The following is a 19,172-nucleotide window of genomic DNA, read 5'->3' on the forward strand; positions in this document are numbered from 1 at the left end:
TGCACACACACATATCCACACGTGCCAATAAAATAATTTTTTTTTAAGGTAGGGTCATGTTCTAGCATAAGCTGACCTGGTACTCACTCTGTAGTCTCAGGGTGGCCTCGAACTCATGGCAATCCTCCTACCTCTGCCTCCCAAGTGCTGGGATTAAAGGTGTGTGCCACCCTGACCGGCCTAATGTATGGGTCCTTTTGCTTTGTAGGTATAACCATGTAGGTATAACCACTGAGCTATCTCTCCAGCCCCTCAGGACTTTTTCTCAATTGTTCATTGGTTAAGGTGCTTGCCTGCAAAGCAAAAGAACCCAGGTTTGATCCCCTAGGACCCATGTAAGCCAGATGCACAAGGTGGTGCATGCATCTGGAGTTCATTTGAAGTGGCTGGAGGCCCTGGCATGCCCATTCTCTCTACCTGCCCCTCTCAACCCCCTTTCAAATAAAAATATTTAAAACTATTTTGAAAAGTACAGTGAAATCACTGTCAATCCCTGCAAAGCACAGATATAATCCCTTTCCAGCTTCTGCTTGTCAATCCATGAAAGCAGCTTACATACCCCACCCAGCTTCTGGATGGCCTCAGTTAAAAACTGGAAATTCTTGCCAGCAGGGAGGTCCAAATAAAAAGATTTTCCAGAAAAGGGCTGTTTTCCAGGATGTCGAGAGCTCTTCTGGCATCTTCCTGGACAACTGGAAACTCTTAGCCAAGCCTCTGGAAAACAAAAATGAAGAGCAAAGCAAGAAGCACAGATAAGAGAGACTCCTGGAAGTTAGGCAACTCTCAGTGCCCATCCCAGATGGGTTCCAGGCCTTGGTATACCAAAGCAACTTGAATGGGGATGCTTCTCCCCTCATGAAACATACATGCAGAGAGGAGAGGAACTCTGGTACGCTAGAGAGGAGAATATCTCATGGTAATGACATTACTGTGGAAAATAGTTTGACAATTTCTCAAGATGGTACCCATAAAATTAACATGCAACATACTAAGAGGTCAAGGGTAGGTGAGCTGAATGAAATCTGAATAAGTCACTCTCCTTACACCCTTTCTATTTGGTAAGTTGGGCAATACCAACAAGGAGACAGCTCTTGAAATAAAAGGCTGGGCGTGGTGGCACATGCCTTTAATCCCAGCACTTGGGAGGCAGAGGTAGGAGGATTGCCATGAGTTCGAGGCTGCCCTGACACATAGTGATCATGACATCAAAACAAGAGACTGACTGAGAGGAGGAAGGTGTATGATGGAGAATGGAGTTTCAAAGGGGAAAGTGGGAGGAAATTACCATGGGGTTCTGTCTACAATTATGGAAGTTGCCAATAAAAAAAGTAATTAATTTTAACATTTCAAATAATAAAAAGCTAAGTTGTGCCAGGTGTGGTAATGCACACTTTTAATCCCAGCACTTAGTGGGGAAGAGGTAGGAGGTCCACTGTGAGTTCTGAGGGCAGCCTGGGATTACAGAGTGAATTTCAGGTCAGCCTGGTGAGATCCTTCCTTTGGGGAAAAAAAAAAAAAAAAAAGCCGGGCATGGTGGCACACACCTTTAATCCCAGCACTTGGGAGGCTGAGGTAGGAGGATTGCCGAGAGTTCGAGGCCACCTTGAGAATACATAGTGAATTCAGGTCAGCCTGAGCTAGAGTAAGACCCTGCCTTAGAAAACAAAACAAAACAAAACAAAACAAAACAAAAGATATAAATAGGGCTGGGATGTATCTCTGTGGAAGAGTACTTGCCTAGCAGGTGCAAGACCCTGTGTTCTATCACTGGCACATTAAAACAAAATTAAACAGGGGGGCTGGAGAGATGGCTTAGCACTAAGTGCTTGTCTGTGAAGCCTAAGGACCCTGGTTCGAGGCTTGATTTCCCAGGACCCATGTAAGCCAGATGCACAAGCGGGTGCACACATCTGGAGTTCATTTGCAGTGGCTGGAGGGCCTGGCATGCCCACCCTCTCTCTCTATGTGCCTCTTTCGCTGTCTGTTGCTCTCAAATAAACAAAAATGAACAAAAAAATTAAAAAAAAATTTAAACAGGGGCTGGAGAGATGGCTCAGTGGTTAAGGCACTTGCCTGCAAAGCCTAACAATCTAGGTTTGATTCTCCAGTACCCACATAAAGCAGGATTCAAAGTGGTGCAGGCATCTGGAGTTTGTCTGCAGAAGCTAGAGGCCCTAGCATGCCCATATTCATTCTTTCTCTCTGCCTCTCTTTCCTTGAAAATAAGTAAATAAAATATTTTTTTAAAAAGTAAGCCAAGCATGGTGGTGCATGCTTTTAATCTTAGCACTTGGGAGGCAGAGGTAGGAGGACCGCCATGAATTTGAGGCCACCTTGAAACTACATAGTGAATTCCAGGCCAGCCTGGGCCAGAGTGAGACCCTACCTCGAAAAACCAAAACAAACAAACAAACAAACAACAATAAAAATAAGTACTGGAGAGATGATTTAGTGGTTAAGGCATTTGTCAGTGAAACCTAAGGTCTAGGTTTGATTCCCCAGGGCCTATGTAAGCCAGATGCACAAGATGGCACATGTATGTGGAGTTTGTTTGCAGTGGCCAAAGGCTCTGGCACACCCATTCACTCCCTCTCTCTCACTCACAAATAAATATTTTAAAAATCAAAAACAAGTAAACAAAACAAGAATATGACTAGATAATTCTCCAACAAGCAGAAGAAAAGCAAATGTGCACATGATTATCAACCATGAAAGATGCAAATCAAAATTATAGAAAGTGTTCAAGTTGCAGTTTTGCAAGAGCCTCAGTCAGGTTGGTGCTCAGCCAATATGACTGCGATGTCACTGTTCCTAATACCTCAGGACTCCTGGGCTGGGGGCAGTACTCACGTTGAATATATCATGAAAGCTGTCAAGTAGTTTGGCCCCAGCCAATCAGAGGTAAATGGCCAATGGCTAAAGGTGCTTGCTTGCAAAGTCTGCTGGCCGGGGTTTCCAGAACTCACGTAAACCCACATACACAGAGTGGCGCATGCGTCTGGAGTTTGTTAGCAGCAGTAAGAGGCCCCGGCTCGCCATACTCTTATTCTCTCTCACTCAAATAAACAAACAAACCCCATGTGGTGTTGGTTGCACTGAAGAAGGCAGTCAGAGCTGCAGCTCACCAGAAAAAGTCTCCATGTTGACATCCCTGTTGAGATCTCAACTGTGGGACTTACTGCTGATGCCAGGCTGTTATGTAATCTCACACTCCAGTAGTATATTATCACTGTTGATGCTAGGGTGTTATGTAATTTCACAGACCAGTAGTGTTTGGATTCCAGATTTCTATTTGACAGACCACTTTCCTATACCACGTCTTGCATCTCTAATTGGAAGCAAGACCTGATACCAACACAAGGGTATGTCCAGAGACCATATGGTGTTGGGCTGTTTGTTGCTGCTGATGATAACAGCCCTCACAATTTCCAAACCTATCCATCTGCTAACAATTTTAACTGTGGTGTTATGTCCACTGGAGCCCATTTTCAACCAGCTTGTACTTACTTAGAGAAACATATGTCTAAATTTATGGAATGCAATTTATTTATTTTTATTATTATTATTATTTAGGTTTTCAGAGCTAGAGTCTCACTCTAGCTCAGGCTGACCTGGAATTCACTATGTAGTCTAAGGGTGGCCTCGAACTCATGGCGATCCTCCTACCTCTGCCTCCTGAGTGCTGGGATTCAAGGCGTGTGCCTCCACACCTGGCTTAGAGAAATATTTTTGCTGAGCAAAACCTAGTAACAAAGAATGCTTCCACTGGAACTGTGGGTACAGAAAAACCACAGAGAAAGATACAGCCCACCCCTCCCATTGGACTGCAAGAAAAGAACAATAAACCGTAACAATGAAGAGCAGTTAATTCCTTTTGTTCCCCTTGAGGCACTGTCTCTCACTAACCCAGGCTAACCTGGTATTCACTATGCTTCCAGGCTGGCCTTGAACTCACAGCAAATCCTCCTACCTTGGCCTCTGGAGTGCAGGGAGTAAAGGTATGCACCATCATACAGAGCTGGAGCAGACTTTTTTTTTTTTAATTTTTAAAATTTATTTATTTGAGAGCAACAGGTAGAGCAAGAAAGGCAGGGAGAGAGAAAGAGAGAGAAAGAGTGTGTGAATGGGTGCGCCAGGGCTTCCAGCCATTGCAAACAAACTCTAGATGCGTGTGTCTCCTTGTGCATCTGGTTAATGTGGGTCCTGGGGAATCAAGCCTTGAACCAGGGTCCTTAGGCTTCACAGACAAGCCCTTGACCGCTAAGCGATCTCTCCAGCCCCAACTTTTTTTTTTAATAACTTTATTTTATTTATTTGACAGAGAGAAAGGAATGGGCATGTCATGGCCTCTAGCCACTGCAAACAAACTCCTGATGCATGCACCACCTTCTGCATCTGCCTTATGTGGGCATTGTGATATCAAACCTGGGTCCTTAGGTTTCTCAGGCAAGTGCCTTAACCACTAAGCCATCTCTCCAGCCCAGAGAACTCTTAAATAAGGATTTATCTGAAGCTGAGCTGAAAACCTCCTCTGTGTAGACCAGCTGACAGAAAGCTGGAAAAAGCTACACTGCATGCAGCTCCATGGGAGAGAGAGAGAAGTCATCATTGGAGATAAACAACAATGGATATTGCAAGCCTTACGTTGGTTGGGTCAGCCAGGCCAAAATGAGCCAGCAGGTGCAATAGTGGCTTGTCTGTTATGGGGAAAACAACTGCTCTCTAATTGTACTGGAGACCTGTTCCACAGGAGGGAACACATGCCTGGTACTGAAAAACCTGTAACAGGGACATGAGCCCTGGGGGTGTTATGCCTGCAGGTGTCTGGCTAAATACATGTATTATGCTCACCAAATTGCCTGGTAAGCATTTTCTTACTTAGTGTTGATAACCATATATTAATGCTACTCTCACTTTTGGTTAAAGAAGCTTCTCTTTTCAGATGGTGGTAACCTCTGGGATTACTCAAAAGGCACCATAGAGCTGAGAAGAAGTGACAGGAGCGTTCAGCACTGAAACATCTCTATCACACCTTCCAAGGCTCAAGGTCCATTGTAGAGATGTGGTGGAAAGAATGGTAGAGCCAAAGGAAGAGTAGGACTGCTTACAATGCACTCTTCCATACACAAAATAGCCTGCATATCCATGACCTCGCAGTGCCTGCTACTACACAAGACCATTATAATAGGAGGAAAAGATGATGACAGCAAAATAAAAGACAGAGGGGGAGAGGATATGATGGAGAATGGAGTTGCAAAGTAGAAAGAGGTGGGGAGAGGGAATTACCATGGTTTATTGTCCATAATTATGGAAGTTGTCAAAAAAAAAAAAAAAAAAAAACCCACCAGAGGGGCTAGAGGAATGGCTTAGTGGTTAAGGTGTTTGCCTGCAAGCCAAAAGACCCAGGTTCATTTCCCCAGGACCCACACTAGCCAGATGCACAAGGTGGTGCATGTGTCTGGAGTTTGTTTGCAGCAGCTGGAGGCCCTGGAGCGCCCATTCTCTCTCTCTCTGCCTCCCTCTTTCTCTGTCAAATAAATAACTAAAAATGAAATATTATGCCGGGTGTGGTGGCGCACGCCTTTAATCCCAGCACTCGGGAGGCAGAGGTAGGAGGATTGCCATGAGTTCAAGGCCACCCTGAGATGACAAAGTTAATTCCAGGTCAGCCTAGACCAGAGTGACACCCTACCTCGAAAAACCAAAAAAAAAAAAAAAAAAAAAAGAAAAAAAGAAAGAAATATTAAAAAACAAAAACAAAAACCAGGGGCTTGGAAAATAGCTCAGCAGTAAGTGCTCTCCTTTACAAAATCTGCCAATCCCAATTCCCAAGCCATCTACATAAGCTGGATGCAAAAAAATGGCATTAAGAATCTGTTGGTGGGCTGGAGAGATGGCTTAGCAGTTAAGCCCTTGCCTGTGAAGCCTAAGGACCCCGGTTCCAGACTCTATTCCCCAGGACCCACGTAAGCCAGATGTACAAGGTGGCGCATGCATCTGGAATTTGTTTGCAGTGGCTGGAGGCCCTGGTGCGCCCATTCTTTCTCTTTCTCTCTGCCTCGTTCTCTGTCTGTTGCTCTCAAATAAATAAATATAAATAAACAAAAAATTTAAAAAAAAAAAAAAAGAATCTGTTGGTGTTTGTTTGCAGCAGCAACAAGCCCTGGTGTACACACACACACACACACACACACACACACAAATAAATTAAAACCTGTAACAGTTCGGCAAGCATAATATATACATTTAGCCGTATACCAGCAGGTATTATACCGCTAGGGCTCATGACTTTCCCTGTCAATAGGTTTTCAGTATCAGGCATGTACTCCCTCCTGTAGAGGAGGCCTCCAGTTCAATTACATAGCAGTTGGTTTCCCCCATGACAGGCATGCCATGATTGCACCTTTTCCCTCATTTGGTCTGGCTGGCTCCACTTAAGGCTTGCAGTGTCCACTGTTGTTTATCTCCACTGGTGACTTCTCTCTGTCCCATGGAGCCGCATGCAACATTGTTTTTCCAGCTTTCTGTCAGCTGGTCCACAAGGAGTTTGTTTTCAGCTCAGCTCCAGCAAGATTTCTCAGTGACCTTGCACCTCAAGCTTGTGGAGTCTTCAGCAATAGGGTCTTACCACCTATTCCTGGTGGGAAACCAGAGCCTTGGCAATGACCTGTAATATTTTGGGGGGCACCAGGGACTTCCCTGGCCAACAATTCACTAACTATGAATGTTTCAGTTTATTGAAAAAATTACTCCATCCCACCTGCAGCTGTTTCTATTAATCTCATTCACAACATTTAAGGTTTCTTTTTGGTTTTTCAAGGTAGGATCTCACTCTGGCTGAGGCTGATCTGGAATTTACTGTGTAGTCTCAGGGTGGCCTCGAACTCGCGGTAATCCTCCTACCTCTCCTCCCGAGTGCCGCCACGCCCGACCAACATCTAACTCTTCTTTGGCCTTTACCATAAGTTTCCTAAATGACCCTGACAGCCCTCCAGACACGTATACATGAAGCCTTTAAGCAACTACAAACGCGGCTACCAGTAGGACTAAAGTTCCTCAGCTTCCAAGAGACCCTAAGGCAGGAGAAGCGACTCTGACCTCAACATTCCCTAGTTCTGACCTGTTACCGACCTGGGTCCGGAGCCGGAAGCCGATTCTCAGCCATGAACTGTCCAGCTCGACGCAACCGGAGCCTGCGAAAGACGGATCAAACAGCAGCCCCGTCACCCTCACCAGCCTTCGCCCTTCCTTCCATCCCCCTGTCCCACCTCAACCATCTCCCAAACACAGCTCACCAGCAGGGCTCCAGAAGCAGGAAGGCAAGTCGGGCCCCACCCGCCTCCCGCGCCTCCTCCCATGCTCCGGCGACTCCGTTCACGCTCGACCCCGAGTCTCCATGGCAGCCCCTTCCTCTACGCCCTTCTTTTGCTCAGCCCCGTCGACACTCAGTCACCTCGACTCCCGAGACTCCGTTTGCGGATCCTCCACCTTCCCCACCCGCCCGCTCCTCAATTCTTAGGCCCAGATATTGGGGTACCCCCCTCCCTCCTGCCGCCGCCACCTTACTTCTCACCCCTTTCTCCCTTCTCGGCACCCGTACCTTCCCCTGGCTCGTTCATCAAACCTCAGCTCCTTCTCGGCCTCCGTATTCCTTCCTCAAAGCCTCGGTAGAGCTTTGCAGGATTCCATGAGCACGTTCAGAGGAGCCTGGTGTCCCTGAGCTGCAATAATCCCACTCTCCGCGGCTTCCGTTTAAATTTCCTCGTAGCTCCGCCCTAAAGCAATGTAACAGCCCAGGGAGCGCTCCTATGCCCTATGGTGTCCCTCGAAGGACAAAATTAATCAGCAAGGCGTTCCTCTTCTGGCCTATTTCCATAGTTCGTTATCTCCTGGGACTTCTCTTTGGCTGGAGAAACTTCGCACCATAATGGTCCATTCCTGGGAGCTAGTGTCTATTTTTTTTTTCTTTTTCCCCCCAAGGTAGAGTCTCACTGTAGCTCAGGCTGACCTGGAATTTACTATGTAGTAGTCTCAGGGTGGCCTTGAATTTATGGCCACCCCAGCCTCCCGAGTGCTGGGCAGGTGTGCACCTCCACGCCCGACTTTATTCTTTTGTTGTTGTTGTTGGTTTTTGTTTTTCGAGGTAGGGTCTCACTCCAGCTCAGGCTGACCTGGAATTCGCTATGTAGTCTCAGGGTGGCCTCCAACTTATAGCAATCATCCTACCTCTGCCTCCTGCATGCTGTGATTAAAGGCATGTGCCACCACACTCAGCTCAGTTTTATTTTTAAAAATATTTATTCATTTACTTGAGAGATAGGTAGAGACAGAAAGAAATAGAATGGGTGTGCCAAGGCCTCAAGCCACTGCAAATAAACTCCAGACACATGCACTACCTTGTGCATCTGGCTTACACGTAACTACTGAGCCATCTCGCCAGCCCTGGGTGTTAATTTTTAATTCTATTTATTTATTTGTGTGTGTGTATGGGCACACCAGGGTCTCTGTGCAAAGTGTACACCTGCCTGACTTTACATGAATTGACTGGGGAATTGAACTGGACCAGCAGGCTTTACAAGCAAGCACCTTTAACTGCTGAGCTATCTCCCCAGCTCCACTCTTTGTTTTTTGTTGTTGTTGTTTTAGATGGGAGACTTTTTCAGTTTTAAATCTTACCTTACCAGAGTGTTTCCTCAGCCTCCTGTTTTGGACTCCATACCACTTATCCTCTAGTCTTCTTATCTCTAGCAAGTATTATTCAATTCAGTCCTCCAGAACTTCCATCTCTAGCTCTAACCTCTCTCCCAGTCTCCAGACCTATATATTTAAGTGCTCTGGACATTTCACTTAGAAGTCTACTAGGCACTTCTTGCTCAACATGGTCAAAATAGAACATTTGTTCCACCCACTCTAAGCGTACACACGCACCTGTTCTCCCAGTTTTTCTCAACTCAGTAAATCTCACATTCATCCACAAATGGTCCAAATTAAAAATGTTTTTAGGCTGGGCATGGTGGTACATGCCTTTAATCCCAGCACTGGGGAGGCAGAGGTAGGAGGATTACAGAGAGTTCAAGGCCAACCTGAGACTACATAGTGAATTCCAGGCCAGCCTGACTTAGAGTGAGACCCTACCTCAAAAAACAAAACAAAACAAAAAAATGTTTTCAGTAGCTCATGCCCCTATTCTAATCATGAATCCTATTAATTCTGCCTCCAAAGTATCTCTGGAGTCAGGTCACTACCACCCTAGCTTAGGCCACTATCACTTCTTGCCTAAAGTACTTGCAGTCAACTCTTGACATTGCTTCTATTTTTTTTTTTTTTTTTTTTGAGGTAGGGTCTCACTCTAGCTCAGGCTGACCTGGAATTCACTCTGTATTCTCAAGGTGGCCTCAAACTCACAGCAATCCTCCTACCTCTCCATCCTAAGTGTTGGGATTAAAGGTGTGGGTCACCACATCCAGCCTTTTTATTTTTATTTCAGAGGGAAAGAGAGAGAATGGGCATGCCAGGGCTTCCAGCATCTGCTCTAAATGCATACACCACTTTGTGTGTCTGGCTTATGTGGGTCCTGGGAGATCAAACTGAGGTCCTTTGGCTGTGCAGGCAAGTGCCTTAACTGCTAAACCATCTCTCTATTCCCTCTTTTGTTGTTGTTGTTTGTTTATTTTTATTTGGTTGAGAGCGAAATGAAGAGAAAGAGGCAGAGAGAGAGAGAGAATGGGCACGCCAGGGCCTCCAGCCACTGCAAATGAACTCCAGATGCGTGTGCTCCCTTGTGCATCTGGCTAACATGGGTCCTGCGGAATTGAGCCTGGAACCAGGATCCTGACTTTACAAGCAAGTGCTTAACCACTAAGCCATCTCTCCAGCCCTCTTTTGGTTTTTTGAGGTAGGGTTTCACTCTAGCTCAAGCTGGCCTGGAATTCACTATGTAGTCTCAGGGTGGCCTTGAACTCATGACGATCCCCCTACCTCTGCCTCCCAAGAGATGGGAGTAAAGGTGTGCACCACTGCATCTGCATGCTTCTACTCTTTTTAAATTGATTTTTGTATGCAATTTCTGTGGTGTGTTGTGCATGTATGTATAGGTGCACATACATGTGCATGCCTGTGGAGGCCATTGAACCTTAGTGCTATCCTCAGGAACATACCCATTCCTTTTTTGAGACAGGATCTCTCTTCAATATGAAGCTCACCAATTAGACAGGACAGCCAGCCCTAGGGATCCTCCGGTCTCTGTCTCCCAGGACTGGCATTACAGAAGCCCACCACTACTCACCATATTTTCTTACGTGGGTATGGGTGATTGAACTCAGGTCCTCATACTTGCAAGTCAGATGCTTTACCCTCTAAGCTATGACCCCAGGTCCTATTTCTACTCTTTTTTTTTTTCTTCCAGGGTAGGATCTGGAATTCACTGAACTCTGATCCTCCTACCTCTGCCTCCCGAGTGTTGGGATTTAAGGCATGCACCAACACACCCTTCTTCCCTATTTCTACTCTTGAGTAGCTTCCTATCTCTCTCCAACATAATCTGTTATGTTGTGCTGGGAATGATAGTGACAAACTGAATGTGTGTGTGGGGGGGGAGAGAGGGTTAAAAGTACTTAACAGACTAGAAACAGACATAGAAAAGAGTTATTAAAGAGAATACACTAAAGAAAAAAAGCACAGCAGGTGAATTTTCTGAGAAAAACTGAAATGGAATGGGGGAGAGAGGATTAAAAGTGCTTAACAGACTAGAAACAGATATAGAAAAGATTTATTAAAGAGAATACACTAAAAGGAGAAGCACAACGGGTGAATTTTCACAGAAAGACTGAAATGGGATGGGAGATCTTTTCTAACACTTAAGGGAATTGACTTGGTCTTGTGCACCATTTATGTGGGATCCACAACTGGATGAACAAGTGGGCATCTCAGTAGTAAATTTCATAGCACCAGTTGACTTTCTTGAGACTATCCCTTTGGGGTACAGTGCTGAGGAAAGGCCTGCCACGAAGGACTTTGAAGAGATTGAGGTGAGTTGTAGACTTGGGAGTAATAGAGAATCTGAAAAGCACAACGGTGCTGGGCGTGATGGTGCACGTCTGTAATCCCAGCACTTGGGAAACAGAGGTAGGAGGATCACCATGAATTCAAGGCCACCCTGAGACTACGTAGTGAATTCCAGGTCAGCCTGAGCTAGTATGAGATCCTACCTTGAAAACCCAAAAACAATAATAATAATAAAATCAATGGATTTTTATAAGGGGCTGGAGAGATGCTCAGTTAAGGCACTTGCTTGCAAAGTCTAACAGTCTGGGTTGAATTCCCCAGCACTCATGTAAAGTCAGATGCACAAGGTAGTGCATACGTCTGGAGTTCATTTACTTGGGAGGCAGAGCTAGGAGAATCACCATGAGTTCAAGGCCACTCTGAGAGTACATAGTAAATTCTAGGTTAGCCTGGGCTAGAGCAAAACCCTACCTTGAGAAAACAAACAAAAGAAGTGTTTTGGGGCTGGAAAGATGGCTCAGCAGGTAAGGTGCTTGCCTACAAAGCCTAAGGACCCAGGCTCAATTCCCTAGGACCCATGTAAGCCAGAGGCACAGGTGGTACATGTCTAGAGTTTGTTTGCAGCAGCTGGAGGTCCTGGTGCAACCATTCTCTTTATATATCTGCTTCTCCCCACCTCTCTCATAAATAGTAAGTAAACAAAAATATTTTTTTAAATCCAAAACAGAAAAAGAAATGGATCATAAGGTCTAGGCCTTTCAATTGGAATTTAGAGGGTTTTAACCCCCAAATGTGGTTTGATGAAGATTATTAAGGATCTTCTATCGGGCTTTGTGCCCCTCTCTCTGGGTGTCTGTGAAGTCCTGATCTAAACCTTTTTGGTTTCTTTTTTAAAAGCATTTTATTTTTATTTATTTAAAAGAGAGAGGCAGATAGATACATAGAGACAGAGAGAATGGGCACACCAGGGCCGCCAGCTGCTGCAAACTCCAGATTAATGTGCTACCTTGTGCATCTGGCTTATATGGGTCCTAGGGAATTGAACCTGAACCCTTTGGTTTTACAGGCAAGCACTGTAACCACTAAGATATCTCTCCAGCCTTTTTTTTTTTTTTGGTTTCTTAAGTGGGTACCCTCTGGATGGGAGTATGGGATTGGGAACTATGACAGCCTTGTGTGAAAAGTGAGCTGTCTGTATAGCCTGCTGAGAGATGTCAGAGTGTTTGTTTTTTTCTTTTTGGTTTTTTGAGGTAGGGTCTTGCTCTAGCCCAGCTGACCTGGAATTTACTATGTAGTCTGAGGCTGGCCTCGAACTCACAGAGATCTTCTTACCTCTGCCTTCCGAGTGTTGGGATTAAAGGTGTGCACCACTACGCCCAGCTAAAAAAAATTGTTTTTTAATCACTGGGCATGGTGGTACAAGCCTTTAATCCCAGCACTCAGGAGGCAGCGGTAGCAGGATTGCCATGAGTTCGAGTCCACCCTGAGACTACATAGTGAATTCCAGGTCAGCCTGAGCTAGAGTGAAACCCTACCTCAAAAAAAAAAAAAAACAAAAACAAATTTATTTATTTATTTATTTATTTGAGAGCGACAGACACAGAGAGAAAGACAGATAGAGGGAGAGAGAGAGAATGGGCGCGCCAGGGCTTCCAGCCTCTGCAAACGAACTCCAGACGCATGCGCCCCCTTGTGCATCTGGCTAACGTGGGACCTGGGGAACCGAGCCTCGAACCGGGGTCCTTAGGCTTCACAGGCAAGTGCTTAACCGCTACGCCATCTCTCCAGCCCAACAACAAATTTTTTAAAAATTTATTTTAGAGAGAGAATGGGTGTGCCAGGACTCTATCCACTGCAAATGAACTCCAGACGCAATGCGCCACCATGTGCATCTGGCTTTTGTAGGTTCTGGAGAGTTGAACCCAGGTGCTTAGGATTCCCAGGCAAGCACCTTAACCACTAAGCCATCTCTCCAGCCCATAATTTTTTTTTTTTATGGATGGGATGCAATGTACAATGGTATATTAGTTATCGTCTCATTGGTGGGACAAAATGCCTAATAAAAATCAGTTTAATGGCTAGGCATGGTGGCGCACACCTTTAATCCCAGCACTTGGGAGGCTGAGATAAGAGGATCACTGTGAGTTGCAGGCCAGCCTGAGACTAATTCCAGGTCCTGGGCTAGAGCAGCACCCTACCTAGAAAAACAAACAAACAAAAAACCAGTTTAATGAAGGAAGGGTTCATTTGAGCTTGCAGTTCCAGGGCAACAATCCACCATGGTGGGGAAGGTGTGGCGGCAGAGCTTAGAGCAGAGCTGTCATTCAGCCTGCAGTGAGGCAGAAGAGCAACGAGGCTGTGCTCCGCTCTGTCCTTTCTGCACAGTCCAGGATTCTGGCCTGTGAACTGCTACCACTCACACTTAATGTGGGCTTCACTTCAATAACCCAATCAAGATCATCCTGTAGCTGAGCATGGTAGCACACGCCTTTAATCCCAGTACTCGGGAGACAGAGGTAGGAGGACTGCCATGAGTTCAAGGCCACCCTGAGACTACATAGTGAATTCCAGGTCAGCCTGGGCTAGAGCAAGACCCTACCTTAAAAAAAAAAAAAAAAAAAAAAAAAAAGATCATCCCTCCCAGGCCTGCCCAGAGGTGAACCTAATCTAGGTAGTTCCTCACGGGTGATTCTAGACCCTGTCAAGTTGATATCATGATAAACCATCACAAATGAGTGCCTGGATTAGAAACCAGATGGATTAGTGGACCAAAACCTCAGAGTCCTGTTTAACTGTGGTAGCATGGGAAACAATGAGCCCCAGCATGGCTGTGGGTCACGTGGAAAGCACAGGCTGAATCTGTACACATTCTAAGTCTCGTTCCTCTGTAGCTGGAGAGCTCTACTGGGATTAGTTCAGCATTTTGGGCTGATATGGGATTATCCTGAAGAGCCCAGAGTCTTTGACCTCTGTGGGACTTACTACTGCATACCGGGAAATTCTATGCCTCACCGCCATAAGACTATCACCATCTGTGAAGCTGGTGGCCTCAGGCTGGGAATCTTGTAAATCTGGTCTAGCATTGAAGGCGAGGTCAACTGTTTCTCTACAGGAATGTTGAAGAGAGCCCTCAAGGTTAGGATCTGGTCGTAGGACAGCAGGATGTAAACTCTGGCAAGGTTTTTTACAGTAAGCTCTGGAGTTCGGAAGAGAGCAGTCTGGTATTTGCTGGTTCTGCTGAGACCCAGTGAAACGTTACTGAGTTGAGAGTTTCAAGCATCTGGTGGGGTGTGTAGACCATCATACTCTGTCCCAGGGTTAACTCAGAGGCTTCCCAGACCAAGAGAGCCACAGCTGTGAGCGCCTTGAGGCAAGGGTAGCACCAAGCCAACAGGTCTAAAAAGACATGAAAAGACAAGCAACGGAGAAGTTTGGGTTAAAATTCCCAGTGCTACTCCCATTCACTCCAGTTCATTAAAAAAAAAAAAAAAAGGACCCGGCACTTGGGAGGCAGAGGTAGGAGGATCACTGAGAGTTCGAGGCCACCCTGAGACTACATAGTGAATTCCAGGTCAACCTGGGTTACAGTGACACCCTACCTGGAAAAACAAAATAAAACAAAAAAATTGAACAATCTTAAGTGGAAAAAAAGCACACCTGCATAGTGAAAAGTCCATGTAATACAATGTGAGGTGATACATTGTTTAGGGATATACAACTATGTTATCATATGTATATTACAGAGTAACAAGTACTATACGTTTAAACACATTCAGGAGGAGCTGGGCTTGGTGTGCCACACCTTTAATCCCAGCACTTGGGAGGCTGAGGTAGGAGTATCATTGAGTTCCAGGCCAGCCTGAGACTACATTGTGAATTCCAGGTCAACCTGGGCTAGAGTGAGACCCTACTTTGAAAAACAAAAAAAAACAAGCAAACAAAACAAAACAAAACAAAACAAAACAAAACAAAACAAAAAGGCTGGGCATGCCTTTAATGCCAGTACTAGAAGGCAGAGGTAAGAGGATCACTATGAGTTCAAGGCCAGGCTGGAACTACAGGTCAACTTGGGCCAGAGTGGGACCCTACCTCTAAAAATAAACACAAAATAAATAAAATAAAAGATACATAGTAAAGAAATATAACAAATTCCTCTGAAGTAGTTCCCCTCGATGAAATCCTCACACTGTGTGTATCTTCCCAGAGACACTGCAACCACAAGGATACCTGCCTAAGGATGGCTCCACCCTTCCAGGGCCTTGCAAGTTCAATCAAGTTTCTCTCTCCAGACCCTTCTTCTCCTTCCTTCCTCCTCCTCTTTCGAGAAGCCCACACTGGACTTGAACTCGAGATTCTGGACTTCTGTGGCGACTGCACTACAATGCTGACATGACAGGCACGTACCACCACCTGATCTCTGCCTCCAGCCCCAGACCTTGTGTATGGCGGGAGAACACTCTACCTCTGAGCTACAGTCTCAGCCCTCAATTACTTTCAAGGCTGCACAATACTTTGTGCAGGCACTCAACACTTATTTCAGCCAGCCTCCTAAATATAGCCTGTACACTATTTTTGTCTCTTTTCCACAAGATGTTCCACTGCAATACATCCATTATGTCATTCTGTACACATGTCTGTTTTAGAATAAATTCCCTGAAGTAGAAATGTTGTGTATTTTTTCAAACGTTTCTTCAAAAGATTGTACCCATTTACTTTCTGCTTCAATGTTTTCCAATGTCTGCCACCCTATAAAGGGGCAAGCAGTGTCTTAATAGAAGCAGAAATGGTGTCTATATATATTTTTTGTTTGTTTTTGAGGTAGGATCTCACTGTAGTCTGGAACTCACTCTGTAGCCCCAGGCTGGCCTTGAACTCACAGTGATCCTCTTAACTCTGCCTCCTCCTGGAGTGTTGGAATAATTAAAATAGGTGCCACCATGCCTGGCTATGTATTTATTTTTAAAATATTTTTATTTATTTGAGAGAGAATATAGGCATGCCAAGACCTCTTGCCACCACAGATGAACTCTAGACATACGTGCCACTTTGTGCATCTGGCTTTACTTGAGAACTAGAGACTCAAACCTGGGCCAGCAGGCTTTGCAGCAAGTGCTTTATTTATTTATTTATTTATTTATTTATTTATTTATTTATTTTTTTTTTTGAGGTAGGGTCTCACTCTAACCCAGGCTGACCTGGAATTCACTATGTAGTCTCAGGGTGGCCTCGAACTCATGCGATCCTCCTACCTCTGCCTCCCGAGTGCTGGGATTAAAGGTGTGTGCCACCACGCCAAGCTTGCAAAAAGTGCCTTTAACTGCTGGGCCATCTCCCCAGCCCATCATTTTTTTTCTTAGTACATGTGCTGCTGAAGAGAGCACAGCCAATCATTTTTACTTTATCTTTTTAAAAATATTTTTGGGCTGGAGAGATGGCTTAGTGGTTAAGGTGTTTGCCTGCAAAGCCAAAGGACCCTGGTTTGATTCCCCAGGGCATACATAAGTCAGATGCACAAGGGGGCACATACACCTGGAGTTTGTTTGCAGTAGCTGGAGACCCTAGCATGCCCGTTCTCTCAAGTAAATAAATAGTAATAAATATGTGTGTGTGTGTATTATTTTTGTTTGTTTTTGCTGGGTGTGGTAGTGCATGCCTTTGATTCCAGCTTTGGGAGGCAGAGGTAGGAAGATGAGTTGAAGGCTACCCTGAAACTATGTAGTAAATTCCAGGTAGGCTAGGCTAGAGTGAGACCCTACCTAAAAAAAACAAAACAAACAAAAAAAAAAACAACACAGAAAAACAAACAAAAATTATTTATTTGTAAGTAAAGAGATAGAGAGAAGAGACAGAGAACAGGTGTGCCAAGGCCTCCTGCCACTGCAAATGAACTCCAGATGCATGCATCACTTTTGTGTATCTGGCTTTACATGGGGACTAGGGAATCACATCTGTCATTAGGCTTTGTAGGCAAGCACCCCAACTGCTGAGCCATCTCTCTAGTCCCTTTTTATTTTTATTTATTTATTTATTTGAGAGTGACAGACAGAGAGAGAAAGAGGCAGAGGGAGAGAGAGAGAAAATGGGCGCGCCAGGGCCTCCAGCCACTGCAAATGAACCCGAGACGCGTGTGCCCCCTTGTGCATCTGGCTAACGTGGGTCCTGGGGAATAGAGCCTCAAACCAGGGTCCTTAGACTTCACAGGCAAGTGTTTAACTGCTAAGCCATCTCTCCAGCCCTCTAGTCCCTTTTAAAAAAAATATTTTTAAACATTTTTTATTTATTAGAGAGAGGGAGAGAATGGGCACACTGGTGCCTCTGGCCACTGCAATTGAACCCCAGACGCCTATGCCACTTTGGACTTCTTGTTTCATGTGGGTTCTGGGGGGTTGAATCTGGGCTGTCAGGTTTTGTAAGCAAGCACCTTTAATTGCTAGGTCTTCTCTCCAGCCCTGATGTCCTAGTTTTGGTGTGGCACTGTAGCTATGAAAGATGCTACTATTGGAGAACGGAACAAAGGTGTTGAAGAACCTATGCCCTGTTTTGAAACCATGTGAGATTAAGGGCCTTATGTAGTCCAGGCTGGCATTGATCTCACTATGTATCTGCAGCTGGCCTGGTATTCCCTATCCTCCCACTTCCACCTCCCAAATGCTCATGACTACACTCAGCTTGTTTCTTTCTTTTTTTCCTAAATATATTTATTTATTTGAGAGTGATAAAGAGGCAGAGAGAGAGAGAGAATGGGCACACCAGGGCCTCCAGCCACTGCAAACGAACTCCAGATGCATGGCACCCCCTTGTGCATCTGGCTTAAGTGGGTCCTGTGATCATTTGGCTTTGCAGGCAAATGCCTTAACTGCTAAGCCATCTCCAGCCTCACCTTTTAAAATATTTTTTTTCTGATTTTATTTTTTATTTATTCAAGACAGAGAGAAAGAGGGAGAAAGAGAAAGTAAGAGAGAGAGAGAATGGGCACACCAGGGCCTCTAGCCAATGCAAATGAACTCCAGATGCATGCACCACCATGTGTATCTGGCTTATGTGGGACCTGGAGAATTGAACCTGGGTTCTTAGCCTTCACAGGCAAGTGCCTTAACCACTAAGCCATCTCTCCAGACCTGTATTTCTTTAATATCTGTGCATGTGTGTGATACTTTCCCAACTTAGTGGTTCAACACTGACCTCAAACTAGGATTCTTAAACCATGATGGCTCCCAAGGCCACTTACAGCAAGTCAGCTACTGCAGATCAAGAAATATCTGGGACTGGGGATGTAGCTCAGGGGAAGAACATATGCTCAGTAAACATGGGGCCCTGGGTTCAGCTCGTAGCATAAAAGGAGTAAGAGGACAGAGGAGGAGAAAGTCAATGTGGAGACAGGAAAGAGGCAAGTCTTTGGGGGCAAGTCTCCAGTGTCACGTTCTTTCTCAGGAACACACAGAAGCCATGGGGCTAAATTTACAACATCTTGTTTTCACATTTGTATCTGTGACATTCACCATCTAATGTCCCTTTACATGACCTTAATGTGGATGACAATAGAGAATTCTGAAAAGGCCCTTTGGAAGATGCACAGACCCTTTTTTATTTTTATTTTTATTTATTTATTAGAAGGATGGGGATGGAGGGAGAAAGAGAGAGAATGATTGGGTGTGCCAGGGCCTCCAGCCACTGCAAATGAATTCCAGACACATGCGCCCCCTTGTGCATCTGGCTTACGTGGGACCTGGAGAATTGAACCTGGGTCCTTAGGCTTTGTAGGCAAGTGCTTTAACTGCTAAGCCATTTCTCCAGCCCCTCTTTTTTTATTTAATTTTGAGGCAGGGTCTCACCCTAGTCTAGGCTGACCTGGAACTCACGATGTAGCCCAGGTTGGCCTTGAACACATGGTGATTCTCCTGCCTCCCCCTGATCCCCTATCTCCCATTTGGACCCTGGTGCTCTAGCCAAAGGAGTCTTCAGAGGCTCCTTAACAAGCTTCTGCACACAGTTCTCTACACCCGGTCTGCCCCCTTCTCCTTCTAGTCTCTTTGCCTAAAGAACTCCTACTCACCCTATTTTTGTGTCTTTTGTTTTTTTGGTTTTTCGAGGTTGGGCCTTGCTCTAGTCCAGCTGATCTGGAATTCACTATGTAGTCTCAGGGTGGCCTTGAACTTACAGTGATCCCC

At 45.3% G+C, this 19,172-nt stretch overlaps 1 protein-coding gene across 4 annotated transcripts in view; it reads right to left on the reverse strand.

Annotated features, from left to right (window-relative positions):
• Dbf4b (DBF4 zinc finger B) overlaps nucleotides 1-7,733 on the reverse strand; it is a 28,046-nt gene extending 20,313 nt beyond the window's left edge. For 2 of the 4 annotated variants that reach the window (XM_045158378.1, XM_045158376.1), the window contains exons 1-3: nucleotides 7,601-7,733; nucleotides 7,132-7,193; nucleotides 560-714 (exon numbers count right to left, since the gene is read on the reverse strand). In XM_045158378.1, coding sequence (XP_045014313.1) covers nucleotides 560-714; nucleotides 7,132-7,165 — 189 coding nt within the window. In that variant the 5' untranslated portion in view covers nucleotides 7,166-7,193; nucleotides 7,601-7,733. Of the gene's footprint in view, nucleotides 1-76; nucleotides 113-559; nucleotides 715-7,131; nucleotides 7,194-7,295; nucleotides 7,547-7,600 lie in introns of those variants that run through there. The other 2 variants (XM_045158377.1, XM_045158379.1) reach the window with 2 other exon arrangements.
• Nucleotides 7,734-19,172: the final 11,439 nt, after the last annotated feature.

The sequence above is a fragment of the Jaculus jaculus genome, chromosome 9, assembly GCF_020740685.1.
Source record: "Jaculus jaculus isolate mJacJac1 chromosome 9, mJacJac1.mat.Y.cur, whole genome shotgun sequence".
NCBI classification, from domain to species: domain Eukaryota; kingdom Metazoa; phylum Chordata; class Mammalia; order Rodentia; family Dipodidae; genus Jaculus; species Jaculus jaculus.